At 40.4% G+C, this 15,836-nt stretch overlaps 1 protein-coding gene across 4 annotated transcripts in view; it reads left to right on the top strand.

The window, feature by feature from the left end:
• AFG1L (AFG1 like ATPase) overlaps window positions 1-14,908 on the top strand; it is a 229,431-nt gene extending 214,523 nt beyond the window's left edge. For 3 of the 4 annotated variants that reach the window (XM_055087584.1, XM_024115555.3, XM_024115554.3), the window contains 3 exons: window positions 8,381-8,521; window positions 12,681-12,794; window positions 14,651-14,908. In XM_055087584.1, coding sequence (XP_054943559.1) covers window positions 8,381-8,521; window positions 12,681-12,794; window positions 14,651-14,779 — 384 coding nt within the window. In that variant the 3' untranslated portion in view covers window positions 14,780-14,908. Of the gene's footprint in view, window positions 1-7,148; window positions 7,449-8,380; window positions 8,522-12,680; window positions 12,795-14,650 lie in introns of those variants that run through there. The other variant, XM_028494589.2, reaches the window with a different exon arrangement.
• Window positions 14,909-15,836: the final 928 nt, after the last annotated feature.

The raw sequence follows: 15,836 nt of genomic DNA, 5'->3' as shown, positions 1-15,836 counted from the left end.
CTTCCATGTCCTGGCTATTGTAAATAGTGCTGCAATGAACATTGTGGTACATGACTCTTTTTGAATTATGGTTTTCTTAGGGTATATGCCCAGTAGTGGGATTGCTGGGTCGTATGAGTAGTTCTATTTTTAGTGTAAAACCAATCTTTTGCTATAAAAGCTAGGTCATATTTTTTCTACATGTGCTGGACTTGCTAATGACTTCTAAAACATGGGCTTTTCTTAGTAAATCTCTCTGTAGCAAGTATAGTATTTCAGCAAATCACCCCAAATTCAGTGGCTTAAAAAAAATAAGCATATATTATCACTCTCTAGTCAGCTAGGAAGTTGGGAAGTCAGTTGGGAAATTGTTTTGATCTATTTTGGGCTCACTTATGCATCAGCACTCAGCCTTGCTGATCTTGGTTGGGCTCTCTCATCTGTTTGGGGGGCTGGCTGGCTGTAGGCTGGCCTGAGATACTTTCTCAGCTTAGACAATTGGCTCTCCTCTGTCCCTTCCTCTTCTAGCAGGCCAGCCTAGGTGCTGCAACAGAGTGAGCAGAAGCAGGCAAAGCCTCTTGAGACCTAAGCTCACAACTGGAAATTTGTCACTTTTGCCTCATTCTATTGGCTGTGATAAATTACAAGTCCAGCCCAGATTATAGAGTTGTGCAGATAGACTCCATGTCTTCATGCTACAGCTGGAAAGTCACAATCCAAAGGGTGTAGACAAGGAGGCAAGAATAATCGGAGCCATAATTGTAATCAGACTACCCCACGTAGACATTCTTCATTTCTCCAAAAATATTTTAAATGAATTTTAAATTATCATAATCTTACAGAGAATTTTTTAGTTAATGCATTTGAATGCCCCAGACACCTTTAAATACTGAATGCTACTGAAAGTGAGGGGGTGAGTGGTCCTGTGGAAGCATTAGTATCAGCTTCTTGGTCATAGTGATCAAGATGTCACACATCAAAAATGATACCATTGGTGATACCTTGGCACACTGGGCTATATAATATGATTTGGCAGCATCTATATATGGTTTGGTGAAAACATTTATTATATTTCTGTATATTATATAATCATGAGAAGAAGAATAAATTTACAAAGATGTTTTAAGTATGTCAAACACTGAATTTGAACAAAACTGTCAAATAAAATCTTTTCAAATTTGTAATGAGAAAAGTTAACTATGAATATAGCTTTTTAAGAATCACATTTGGGGCTTCCCTGGTGGCGCAGTGGTTGAGAATCCGCCTGCCGATGCAGGGGACACGGGTTCGTGCCCCGGTCTGGGAGGATCCCATATGCCGCGGAGCGGCTGGGCCCATGAGCCATGGCCGCTGAGCCTGCGCGTCCGGAGCCTGTGCTCCACAACGGGAGAGGCCACAGCAGTGAGAGGCCCGCATACCGCAAAAAAAAAAAAAAAAAAAAAAAAAAAGAATCACATTTGATGTTGGAAATGGCTAAATGCAGTTCCTGATTTAAAAAATTTTAATGATAATCTGAAGAAAATTTGAAGAGAAACTTTTGATAGTTACCATCTTATGTGAATAAGAATCCTTGTTCATACAGGAAGTGTTAGGAAGCCATCCACTTCCAATAATTGTGGACTCTTTGTCAGTAATTTGCACCAACCTTGTAGTTAGGACAATGAAAGAAGTTGGATGAATTAAGTATTAGGATAGGCTAACTGTGGAAACAGACAACCCCCAAATCTCAGAGGCTTAACAAATAAACATGTGTTTCTTGCTCATATCACCGTCCATTGCAGGTTGGCCAGGAAACTGCTCCATGTGGTCCCTCATGGATCCAGGCTTCATCCCTGTTGTGCCTCCACCCTCCTTTAAGTCCTCAGAGCCCTCTCTTTTCAACCAGGAGATGAGTAAAGGAAGTGAGGAGTCTGTGTGGGCAGTATTTATGGGCCAGATCTAGAAGTGATGCATATCACCTTCTGTTGCATTCCACTGGCCTGAATTTGATCACACGGCCACACCTAAATGTAATCTAGCTGTGTGCCCAGGAAAATGAAGAAAACATAGATATTGGTGAGCACTAGCAGTCTTCTTTTAAAAAACAAGTTGAGCTGAACTGAACTTGCTTTTGGCAGCCTAGTTGGGTAGTGAGACAAAAAACAGAGACTAGGGCCAGCCAAAGGTGGGGGACCTAGTAAACTGCTCTCCACTTTGGTTGGAGCCCTAAAGGATTGCACTCTAGGAATAAGAGTGAGCCCGAAGTAAACCAGCTCTCTGTGGACTTCAGTCAAACTTTGTGTGAGCCAAGTAGCTCAGAATACTTTGAAGCCTTGAACTTGAAATTCTTTCTACAAGTGTTTTTTTTTTCAAAGAAAAACTACAGTACACAAAGTTAACTAAACATATGAGGAGACAAGACAATAAAATTAAAACACCAGATATTGGAATTATGAGTTCATATTTTAAACAACTAAGCTTACATATTCAAAGAGATTTAAAAAGAAAGATAGACTTGGAAATTTAAGTGTAGGCATCTAGAAAATATAAAAAGTGAGATATCAACTTTGAAAAAGAACCAGTAGAATTTCCAGAACTGTAAAGTGTATAACCAAAGTTAAGAACTCAATGGATGAGTTTAAGAGCAGATAAAACACAGCTAGGGAGAAACATGGTGGAGTAAAATATAGGTCAGAGGAAATTATCCAAAATGAATCATGAAGAAGTGAAAAAAAGAAAATATGAAGGAAAGGATAAAAGAAATGGAGATGATGAAGTTTAACTTAGGTTCATTTAGAGGAGCAAAAGGGGAAGAGAGAGAGAGAGAAAATGGAGCAGAGGTAATAAACACGTGCAGATGGACTGGATATTGTCTGACAATTATGAAAAAAGAAACACAACGTGCTGGTCCTCAAGCTCACGTGGAGAAAAATTGCTCAGATTAAGACACGATATCAATGGGAGCATATCAGCCTGCGCTAACAAGCTGTAAATATTGTATACTATTGATTTTTAATTTTATATAAGCAATTTTTAATTTCCAATTCATGTACAGATCTCATTGTGTATATAGCATAATTTCCTGGAGAAAACAAATTTTGCAGTGAATTTTAATTATTTTAATTGTGGTAAGCATCAAGTTTAATTGTGGTAAGCATAGAAATGTCGATCTTTATTTTAAATTATTTTTCACCACTCATTTTCTTCAAAGGGTAGCAATAAGTATATGCAAGTTATTTTTGATTATAGAAAGTTGGTCTGCAAAGACGAATCTAGATTCCAATTCATTCCTTTAAAGAAAAGATGCACAATTAACATCATCCACTGTCTAATCTCAGGACCATTTCTGAGGTCCATATATGTCTCTCCTCTTTGTAATATACAGGGTGAACTCTTTACTGATACACACAAAACAACAACTGTTAAAGGCAAAGACTTGCATTTTGACATTACTAGGCCTTTGATCTGGGAACTCTGGTGCTCGGCCATGAGGGCTGAACATGAACTATTTGGGAATGCTGCCATTCATCCCGTCCCCTCCCTCCCCCTTGTCTCCCTGGTGTGAAGAAACATTAGCTGAATGTAACTATACAACCAAAGTCAGATTTCATCCCAAATATCAAATCCGTTTTCCTTTGTCAAACTTTAAAGGAGAACACACGCATTCAGCTTATGATTTCTTTTTTTAAATGTCCCTGAAAAAAATCCTACTTCTATAGATTAAGAAAGCTTAGGGATAAAAAGAGAAATGTCCATGACAAAACCGATACTATGATCTCACACAGGTGAGGCATAAATGATAAGATGCCCGGTATAAAAATGATCTCCAAAAAAAGCATTATTGTTTTTGCTATTCAAAAGTAACACAAGTGGGCTTCCCTGGTGGGGCAGTGGTTGAGAGTCTGCCTGCCGATGCAGGGGACACGGGTTCGTGCCCCGGTCCGGGAAGATCCCACATGCCGTGGAGCGGCTGGGCCCGTGATCCATGGCCGCTGAGCCTGCGCGTCCGGAGCCTGCGCTCCGCAACGGGAGAGGCCACAACAGTGAGAGGCCCGCGTACCACAAAAAAAAAAAAAAAAAATTCGTATTTAATTTTGAAATATATCTAATATCTAAATAGTCAATAAATATACAAAATGTGCTCAACTTCATTAGTAGCCAGTAAAGTTAGCAATTTTAGCCATCAGAAAGACTGAAAAAACCCCCACACAACTGATTTTACCAAGAGTTAGGAAAGGGGCTTCCCTGGTGGCGCAGTGGTTGGGAGTCTGCCTGCCGATGCAGGGAATACGGGTTCGTGCCCCGGGCCGGGAGGATCCCACATGCCGCGGAGTGGCTGGGCCCGTGAGCCATGGCTGCTGAGCCTGCGCGTCCGGAGCCTGTGCTCCGCAACGGGAGAGGCCACAATAGTGAGAGGCCCGCGTGCCGCAAAAAAAAAAAAAAAAAAAAAAGTAACACAAGTTCACTGGGGAAAAAAAGTCCAAAAAGTATAACAAAGAAACAAAATTAATCTTTCATTCCACTATGCAAAGATAACCATTGTTAACATTATGGTCTATATCTTTTCTAGAATGTTCCTACATGTGTTTTCTAGGATATACAACAAAGGCTTACCTGGGGAGTGAGGAATTTGGTCCAACTAAGAAAAAGTGGGATTTTTTGGTAGGTGTTTCAATTACTTTGGTGACAAATGGGTATAAAAGAAGGAGTAGGCCTGCTCCCCAGGCTATGTTGTATTTTATTCATATACTCACTAATGCATTCAATAAATATTAAACACTTCCTGTGTGACATGTACTGGGTTAGGGGCTGTTCATTATGTGGTCCTGGGGCTTTACCACACACCCTGGTGCTCGTGTTATTACCACAAGATGTGGGAAGGAGAGGGCCTGAGACATATGCTATTTTTGTCATTTACATATGACTTCATGGAGGGCTGAGGTGCCAGGAGGGCAGATATTTTGGTGGACCACAGACAGGAAGGACCAGAGGGAGTGGCTCTTACCTCCTGAGTGCAAAGGCAGAGTCAGACTGGACTGTTGAACTGTTCACTTGCCTGGCTTTGTGAGCTGAGGAAAAGGTTATTTAATAGTTAATAAAAGAATAGCTATTATTTATTAAGTGTTGTATGCCAAACAGCATACTATGCATAAATCATTTTACTTCTCACATGAACTCTGTAAGTTAAGAACTAACATTTATTGGTCACTTGCTGTGTAACCACCACTGTTGTAAGATTTTACGTGCAATCAATGCACCAAATCCTTGGGACAAACCTATGAGACAAGTTATGATCCCTCTTTTACAGATGAGGAAATGGAAGTTCAGAAAGACTTGCTCAAGGTCACATACTAGACGTGACAGACCATAATTCCAAAGTCTTTATGGTATTTTCTCTCACAACTATTTAACTTATTTAATTAATGAAAAATAGTGTTTCTAACTAATAAGAAACCCCCATCTCTCCCCAGATTCAATCCTGGGGAAGTTTGTTGAGTGTCACTTCTTAGACACTTCAACATCGAAGCCAGGATGAGAAAACAGACTCTTTAAATATATATTTTTTAAAACTTTATGTTTTAAATTAATCTTTTTGGAGCTGATTTCTTTGGGGAAAAGACTTCCTTCTTTGATTAATACATTTCATTCTTTTTCATATTTTTAAAGAAAAAGGTGATAGTACTCTCTTCATAGCCTAAATTGGGATTTCTTTGGCAATTAATAAGCTCTCCTTTATTTAATGACTATTTTTTTATTGTGGTAAAATAATATATAACATAAAACTTATCACTTTAATCATTTTTAAAGTGTACATGTCAATGACATTAATTATACTCACATGCTGTGCAACCATCACAACTCTCCATCTCTAGAACTTTCTCATCATCCCAAACTGAAATTCTGTACCCATTAAACAACTTCCCCCGATGACTGTTGTTCTTAAAGGAGATAGATAACTATATTAAGCTTAGGTTTCTTTACATGAATGAGCACATAATTGTATGAGGGATATGAAGGAAAGGGATATTTGCCAGTATAATGGCAAATGCAGAGCCTACTGACAAAGGTATATAATTTGTAAAAATAGCTGAGTGGGCAGAATTCTGATTTTCAGCTGCCCTAGGCACTTCAGTGCACTTCTGATAATGATTTTCCTTGGGCATGTAGTTATACTGATAGAAATCATATCCATGCATAAAGAGTGAGCTTAATTATACGTAACTACATACCTAAGGTGAGGTTTTACATTTTTTTTTTACATATAATTTCTGATTTACAAAAGATGAGATGCTAAATTCTAACTGATCTCAGAAAAGTAGTGTGTGTCACCCTCAGAGCATGAGTGTCTTATTGTATGAGTTCTCCTTTTTACAGGAAGACACTGTATATTACCTTCCCCCTCCCCCTTTCGGGAATTGTTTTCATTACATGGGATTCCACAGTCTCATCTGGTCCCTGCTGTGACTCTGAGGACAGGCAAATGCACGAAGGCCGATTTAGGGTTTAGGATGTAGTCGGGGGGTAGAGCAACGCTACCTGGTCCTATTGAGAATGACATTTCTTCACACCTTCAACTCATTTGTGCTGAGCCTAATCATTTGAGCTCAAAATAATAAAAATAAAAAGCAGCTAAAGTGGGTTGAGTGGTAATGTATGTTCCAGGCACTGTGTAAAATGCTTTGCATGCATTATTTTGTTTAATCCTCACAATGCTGTGAGATAGGAAACAATTCTCATTTTACAGATGGGAAAACTAAGAAACAGAAAGATTAGGTTACTTGCTAAAGACACACCATTCATAAGTTACAGACTGAGGATTAAAACCAGGGCTGTTTAGAGCCCTTGTTCCGAGCTGCTCTGTTAACACACCCTCCTGGTCCACATCAAGCTTGACAGCAGTGTTTCCTCATAACAGAGTCAAGGTTAGACCAAAATAAACCACATGCACATTCAAGCCCCTATGGCTGAGGTGAGCAGGGAGTCTCAGCTAAGGTCAGGCACTGGGTCTGGAGGTAGAGGCTGTCCAGCCAGGGAAGGGAAATGGAAAAGGCAAGGTCATCTCTTTTCTGGCCCCATTTGTTATTTGGTTGGTGAGAGGGGAGGGGGGGAAGGGGCCTCTCTAAGCAGATTTCAAAGGCATCATGTCATTCTTTGTGCTCTCTCTCTGGTGTTGTGCCCTTCTGCCCTAGGCTCGTAGTTACTGCATCCTTCTTGGAACTGCTGTTCTTGAGGGAACCACCTCCCCAGAGCTTCACTCTCCGGTTCACTCTTACCTCCCCACACCTCCACTAGAAGTTTTCTGAATATAACTGATTTTAGCTGCTCATTAGGATAGTGGTGGCCTTAAATGGATGGACTCTAAGGTGAGAATGACTCTCCCCTTCCTTGCAATTCCCTGATTCTCCCAGGAACATAGCCCTGTCTACATTTCTGAAAGCAGGAGTTTTAATGCCAATTACCACCCCAGTGAGGGAGACATTTTTGAACAGGGAGAAGCATTAATGAATTCTGCCGGAAATTGAGGATCAGTTGTTGGGATCCAGGAGCTTCCAGAGGCAGCTCCTGGCCTGCTAGTCTCCTCCACATTCTCGCAGGGCCAGAAACACTCTCCTGGCCCTGCTCCTGGTTCCTGCTCACAGGGCACAGTCATCCACACACAACTTAAAATGAGAAGTGACTCTACTGGGAGTGTGCCTAACCCCAAAGAGTGTTCGCTAGTCGTTTTTATAACTGTCGTGAGTTAACTTCCCATTTCAGGAGCAAGCACTTTACATCTGTAGGTGGCACCTTTGTGAATGGTTTTGTGGACCCTGAGTGCTGCATCCTCCTCGTGTGTAGAGGTAGCAGCTGCACCACGTTATGCTTCAGGTCTTGGTCTACTTCTGGTCATGCAAACCCTCTGGTATTCCTTACAGAGGTTAGCAGTGTTTACTACATTGTACTTGAGTAATTGTACCTCAAATTAAACGAAAAATATTTTCTGATGCTTTTCATGCTGGAGCATAGTCTTTATTTCAAAATGGTGACATAATATTCAACTGCCATGATAAGACAGCTCTATTTACCAGTAGTGACAGTTTGCAGTTGAGTCGTAGGAAGGATTTGTTAGGATGTGTTGAAAGTCATGTCGTATAAATAAAAAGAGTAAAGACCGGGTTTAGGATGGGGGCCTACAAGATACTAGCGGAGGCGGCCAGAGTTATTCTTTCACTTCCCACCAAGGTCTTGCCTTCTCTCTTACTTGTTTACAGCACTGTTACAGTATAGTGAACTCTGTCCTCAGCCTACTCTGAAAACTGCCCCGTTTGGTCAAGTTACCCCAAAGCTACCACCTAGATCACACCATGACAAGAAAAAGAGATGTTTTCAACCAGAATTGGCTTATTTCAATTTTCTATTCTTTATTTCATTTTAATTATAGCCACTTGGAGCCAGTGACTATTTGGAACTGTCAAAGAATTTTGATACAGTATTTTTACGAAACATTCCACAATTTACCCTGGCAAAGAGGACCCAAGCTCGGAGATTCATAACTCTCATTGATAACTTTTATGATTTCAAGGTAAGGATCTGGTACATTTTCTCAGAACTAAACATTTTGGACTGTGGAGCGAAATTATCTGGGCTGGAATCTTGGTCTACCACTTACTTCACTTCTCTGTACCTGTTTCTTCATCTGCAAATTGGAGATAATAATAGTATTTACTTCAGAGAACTGTTGTGAGGACAAAATAAACTAATACAGGTAAACCATTTAAAACAACACTTGGCACAAGCTGAATGCTGTATAAGTACTATTGGTAGTAGCAGTAATAGTAATAGGGCTATATTAAAAATCCCGGGCTTCCCTGGTGGCGCAGTGGTTGGGAGTCCGCCTGCCGATGCAGGGGACACGGGTTCGTGCCTCGGTCCGTGGAGGATCCCACGTGCCGCGGAGCGGCTGGGCCCGTGAGCCATGGCCGCTGAGCCTGCGCGTCCGGAGCCTGCGCTCCGCAACGGGAGGGGCCACAACAGTGAGAGGCCCGCGTACCGCAAAAAAAAAAAAAAAAAAAAAAAAAATCCCATCATAAGACAGTCTGCTATATTACCAAATCCTTCATTCAACCAGACATATCATATGCTCTGTCTATGAGGATGCACAGCACAATGCCTTGCCTAGATTGAGTGCTCAATAAATACTTGTTGCATGAATAAATTATTGGACTGATAAAATAATGAATGAACAAAATGAATGAATGAATGACTAAAGTGCCCTCCTCAGTATTAGTTTTCTCTCCCTCTGACCCAGAAATCCCAGTACCTGTCATCTCTCTCTAAAAAAAGAAAAATCCAGGTGTTTTAGCATGAATTGCAGAGCCTTTGTCCCTTCATCAGAGGCAGTATTGCCTAGTGGTTAAGGAGTAGGCCCTGGGACCAGGCTGAATACCTTGAAGACCAGCTTAACCTCTTGAACTTGAATTGCCTTCTTTAGCAAAAGAGGCAATAATGGTATTTACCTCATAAGATTGTTGTGAGGTACGTGAGCATGTAAAGTAGTTAGAACATCGTGTGGCGTACAGTAAGCTTTCAATGAAGGTGAGCCAGGATTAATAGTATATACCTATAAATATATATTTACAGTAAAGTATAAGTACCACTTCAAATTAGAGTAAAATATTGTTTCACTGTTAGGTGCAATTTTTCCTCCTTATTCCTTGCACAGAAAGAGATAGAGCAGTGATTCTAAAATTGAAGGGACTTTGAGGGGAGGAGAAAGTACCAGAATCTGCTGGGAGGGAGAGGTGAGATTTTTAATGTTTCCTTTATTCATTCATTCAACAACATTTATCATGCCAAGCACAGTGCTAATTCAGTGACAAGCAAAGCCAGACACGGTGCCTGCCTTCATGGAGCTGATAGTCTAGTGCTGAAGAAACACTAATGAAACGTGCACAGAACTGAGTGTAAAGTCCTCACTGGGATGTTCTCTTGGAAAGAGAGGGGAGTTGGTGCTGTGAGAGTACAGGGGGAGTGTAAACTGATCTTTGTGTGGGACATGGGGGTGGGCATGGAAAGTCCTGCTGAGGACCAGCTGCACCAGAATCATCTGAGCTACTTAAGATCCGGATTCCAGAGCCTACCCCCCCGCCACCAGCAAATGAGGACCAAGGATGGGGCCTGGAGCCTGCTTGTTCACCAGCTCCTCAAGTGCTGCTTACAAACACTGAGATGTGATGGCCAAGCTCAAAGTGCAGAGTGAAAAGCCCTCACCAGGGTGGCGAGTTTGCAGCAAAGGCCCTGTGATGGGCCTGAGCATGAAGGGCAGCCAACGTGGCTCTGGTGCAACGCCGAGGGCAGCCTGCCTTAGTGAGCACGATCAAAATCTGCCACATGCTTCCAGGGGTTGTGCGAGCAGGGAGTCAGCAGAGGCAGGAAGCTGAGAACACCAGAGCTTAGGGGTCAAGTCCTGTCACTTGTCTCCTTCTGGGTCACTCATCCAGAGACTCTGCTCTGAAATAATCGCGTGGAGTCCAGAATAAACCACCTGGAGGTGGCACTCTGTTTTTAGAGGGCAGTGCTTCAAGAAGAAAGTGGGAGAGGGGCATTGGTGGGTGGTTCTTAGACAGGAGGATTGATAAACTCTTATTTTTTTTTAATCTTTCAGCTAGGAATACCTTAAAGAAAGCTTATGGTCCCCACCCCTTAGTCCCACCCCCTGATCCTACCTCCCCCCACTGTTTCACTTCTTCGTTAGACAAAAAGATTTATCTGGCAATATGATGAAATATCAGAACTACTCTCCTAACATTTGCTTTAACTAAATTACACATTTGGAGTTTATACTGTTTTTTAAAGCATAGTCGAAATTATTTCAGAAATTGGGAGCATTAAACAGACATTGTTCTAGAATGTATTCTAGATGTACCTGTGAAATAAGGGCATTCCCATCTGAGTAATGAAAAAAGTGTCATTTGTGATTTAAATAATTTATAAGAGGAGGTAGAAGGCTATTTGGATATAGAAAGACTAGTCCCAAACATCAATACATTATTTTAAAGTATCAGCATATTTACTTAAATAATGATTTTAAAAGGATGGCTGTGAATCCTGAAAACAAATTCAGGTCTCCTTAAACATCAAGAAGAGTATGTTTTGTATATAAACTAGTGGAAATAAAATTTATAAAGATAAAAAAGCTGTTTCTGATATATGATCACATATGTACACTCAAACACTATGATATAATCAAGAAATATTAATGTCAAGCTTAGTCTTTTTGAAGGATGTCTGGCAGGATGCTGAAATAAATGTAGGTTCTGGAAACTCAGGGTATAAGTAGAGTAGCAGTGCACTGAACTTAGCAGTCACCTATGCAGCGAAGTGGTAACGGTGCATCTGGGGAGCATCTTTGATGCACACAGAGATGGGCTCCAAACAGTCAGGTAAAAATGTCAACCTCAGTTGTAATGGAAAAACCACTGAACTTAGAACTGGAAGGTCTGGAGTGGTAGCACAAGTTGAGACCTCTCCAGGCCCCAGGTTGCCCAATAAAACCTTTGTTCCCTACTTCAGAGGGTGGTATAAGCTGTGTGGAAATATTTGTAAAGTACTATGCAGTTTAAAAATATCACTTTAAAGAGACTCAAACTATAAGAAAAAATATGGACATGGTCAAGAGGCTTTTTTAAAAAGTATTTTGTTTCAAAAATACAATTGGAAACATCTGTGATCCTAGGCTATCTGAATATGGGTTATGTGGTTTGTCTATTTACATTTCAGAGCTATTCCAGAAATAGGAAAAAAGTTTTCCAAATATTGAAATCCACCTTAAAGAAATGCTGAGGCTTCCCTGGTGGTGCAGTGGTTAAGAATCTGCCTGCCAATGCAGGTGACACTGGTTCGAGCCCTGGTCCGGGAAGATCCCACATGCCGCAGAGCAGCTAAGCCCGTGTGCCATAACGAGAAGCCACCACAATGAGAAGTCTGCGCACCACACGAAGAGTAGCCCCCACTCGCCGCAACTAGAGAAAGCCCGTGCGCAGCAAGAAAGACCTAACACAGCCAAAAATAAATTTTAAAAAAGAGAGATTTCCATATAATTATTTTTTAAAAGAAATGCTGTATTCACTTATTTATGCAAGATTTTTATTCATGAAGAAGATACAGTGTAAATGGGTCCTGCCAGTTTTGAAACTTTGACAGCCACATTTTGCTTATGCTTTTTTTTTAGATGTTTAAGCATGGAGATTAATGAAATTTTTAGTAGCTTTAGGATAATTTAGGATAACTTCAGGATAATTAGCTAAAATCTCTAATTAGAAAAACAGATTAATGAAATAGGAAAAAAAATGTCATAGATTGAAGCTTTAAAATATTTTTCTTTCCAAAATAAAGATAGGACTTGGAGAAAATGTGTAGAAGTAGAAATAAAGTTAAGACTGTTACTTAGATTGAAAGAGAGGCGTTCAAGGCATTATTGTTCTTTTGTAAATACGCATTCTATAAACTCATAAAAGTGTATTTTCACGAAGTACCAGTTTTGCTGCATATATTTAAAACCATTTAAAATATATATATATCACTTTAAAGAGACTCAAACTGTTAGAACAAATATGAACATTTTAAAAGCAAAAATCCAAGCTCCCTGTTATGACAAACAGATTTTTATGAGAAATTTGTTTTTACCTTCAACTTGTGAAAGGTAAGGAGTAACACCATTTACTCGTTTTCCTCTGTTTCAGGTGCGCATAATTTGCTCTGCATCAACTCCCGTATCAAGCTTATTTTTGTATGAACATCATGACAGTGAGTTGGAGCAAAGCAGAATACTGATGGATGATTTGGGGCTGAGCCAGGTAGGCGATATTAACATAATCTCTTTTTATTATAAAACAGCTTAATTGTTTTTGGTTTGATGCATGGCTACATTTTGAAGAAGGAATGCAGTATGTATTTAACCACTGATTTGCTGCTCTCTTCTAAAGCCAGTATAGCAGACGTATCCTCAGCATCACTAAATGTAGAGAATTACAGCTTTAGAGTGGAAGGAATCTTTGTGATCATTTTTGCATATGATAAAAACAAAGTCCAGGGAGGTGGACTAATGGGCCTGCGGTTACACCACTGACTAATGGCAGGCCAGAGCTGGATCCAGGCACCGTCTTTGGTTCTGGGCTCATTCTGCATTCTGCTACACCATGCTGCCTTTTCTGGATATCCTTCTTCATGTCTGCTGGATTTGTAGAGTGCATGATACAGTATCCAACCATGTGAACTGGCTGTTCCAGGACTATGAAGTGCCTGGCAAGGCCCTTGCTTTAAAAGAAATCCATGCTTCATCTCCTAACCCCCATTCTGTAGACATTCGTGGAACACCTGTGGGTGCCAGGCTCTGGGGACACTCTGTTGGGAACCAGCCTATGCTGGCCTAGTTCTCCTGGAGCTTGGGGTCTGGTGCTTCACCCCAAGCCAAGCAGAAGTGACTTTGCATTTCCTTCTTCTGTATGAATGTTACAGGGTATATTTCTCAACTGTAGGCAATTGAAATATTATTCAAAAATTTAAAACTATAAACATTCACCCCCAGAATGAGGCCAGCCCCATTCTTTCAACCCCAGTGGTAAAAGGCTATTTGGAATGAGGAGACAGTTCCTTATTGACCTGAGTAGAAATTATGCATTCTCAGGAATCTGGGAAAATGAGGCCAATAATTCTTTAAAAAGTTAACTTTCAAAATATGATTATTTAAATCTACATGTAGAAATAAATAGCTGCTTATGATCCCATTTCTCTAGGAGTGATACATCCAAATAAAGTCTTCAACAATTTGGAAGAATACACTTAAGGGGCTACATGATCTCAGTCCTAAAGTCCTTTAAATCATTGGCTTTAAAATTTTTCTTCTGATCAGGGTTCAGATACAGGGCAAAGTAAGCTAAGCACTTGGGGCTAATAATCATGAAGAAATCAGGGCACGTGACCATAGGGTGATGCAGTTTTACAGTAGGTCAGTAACTTGGACTTAGGAATCCAGAACTTTTCTCTGAAAAACCCCTAAGGAAAGAGACAAAAATTCAACATTCACTTCTGGCCACAGGCTGGTGTTGGAATCACCAGTCCCAGGATGTTTACTGGCCTCACAGGGGGCTCCCCAGCTCACCTGCTACATGGGAGGATCAAGTGTCCCAGCAGCTCAAGAGCAAAAGCAGCTCTGACCTTCCCGAAGTAAGCTCCCAGGCACGATCTTCAGGCCTCCCCTCAGGAATGTGGCCCCGTCTGCGGAGCTTCAGGAGAGGGTCTCAGCCTCGTCCTGACATACCAGAACTTCTTGGTTTTTCTGTTACTTATTTCTGGTGTGCACTTTTTGAGAAAAAATTCCTTTTCTGTCTGGAATGTCCTTCCGTTAGATTTTGTAGAGAACTTTCATCTGAGCAAAAATTTTCTTATTTGGATTTTGGGGTGTTGTTTCAGCTTTAATTATTCATCTGACGTTTTCTCCCTGGTAATTTGTTCTGTTTATTGATTATTGGTTTAAATTAGCTGATTCTCTAGTCTAATTTAAGAAATTGTATATGAAAAAAATTTATAGAATATTTTGTAATATAAACCCAAAAAGTATTTTTTAAAGCCTGTACTTAGTTCTTTAAATTTTTAGTTGTGGGGGTTTTAATTGGTGCTAGGTTGTTGTTTTGTTTTGTTTTTTGGTAACCAGGACTCAGCAGAAGGACTCGCCATGTTTACTGGAGAAGAGGAAATCTTTGCATTTCAGCGCACAATTTCCCGACTCACAGAAATGCAGAGTGAACAATACTGGAATGAAGGGGACAGAAGCAAGAAGTAGCCGTCACTTTTGCATGAATAAAAGTCTGGGCAAATCATTACTGCAGGGAGAACTCTTTAATATGGGACTTGAAGGAATCATTTTCTCATCATTAATTAAGCACTTTGTCCTCTGGACCATTTTTATCTAAAATTGCTGTCAAAGATGTAGTGGATTAGTAAGTTAAAGCCATTTTTAGGTCTACTTTTTGCCTATTTACTTGGCCTTATTTCTGCACCACAAAATTAAAATCAGCACTTCTGAAGTTGAATGTAGGACTAGGCATTTTGGTTTCATATTAAGCCACCTGAATTAACCTTACACACACACACACACGGTAAATGCAGGGTGTCGGGACATCTCTGAGCTTTGGCTACATGGTAGCCGCACAATAGAAACACATCTTTATGAGAGGGGAAGAAAAAACTCTACATTTCAATTCAAAACAAGGAAAGCTTTATGATCTTATTTCTTTTCTTTTTCCCCCATGGTACCTTATATGACCCTGGCTTTTTTTTTTTGTAAACATCTTTATTGGAGTATAATTGCTTTACAATGTTGTGTTAGTTTCTGCTGTATAACAAAGTGAATCAGCTATATGTATACATATATCCCCTTATCTCCTCCCTCTTGCATCTCCTTCCCACCCTCCGCATCCCACCCCTCTAGGTGGACACAAAGCACCAAGCTGATCTCCCTTTGCTATGTGGCTGCTTCCTACTAGCTATCTGTTTTACATTTGGTAGTGTATATATGTCCATGCCACTCTCTCACTTGGTCCCAGCTTACCCTTCACCCGCTCCATGTTCTCAAGTCCATTCTCTACATCTGCATCGTTATTCCTGTCCGGCCCCTAGGTTCATCAGAACCTTTTTTTTTCCTTTTTTTTTAATTTTAGATTCCATATTTTATGTGTTAGCATACGGTATTTGTTTTTCTCTTTCTGACTTACTTCACTCTGTATGAAAGCCTCTAGGTCCATCCACCACACTTCAAATAACTCTATTTCATTCCTTTTTATGGCTGAGTACTATTCCATTGTATATATGTGGCACACCTTCTTTATCCATTCATCTGT

This window comes from Physeter macrocephalus, chromosome 10, assembly GCF_002837175.3.
Source record: "Physeter macrocephalus isolate SW-GA chromosome 10, ASM283717v5, whole genome shotgun sequence".
Taxonomy (NCBI): Eukaryota; Metazoa; Chordata; class Mammalia; order Artiodactyla; family Physeteridae; genus Physeter; species Physeter macrocephalus.
Note: the sequence above shows the minus strand (reverse complement) of the source record. Positions and strands in the feature narration are given on the sequence as shown.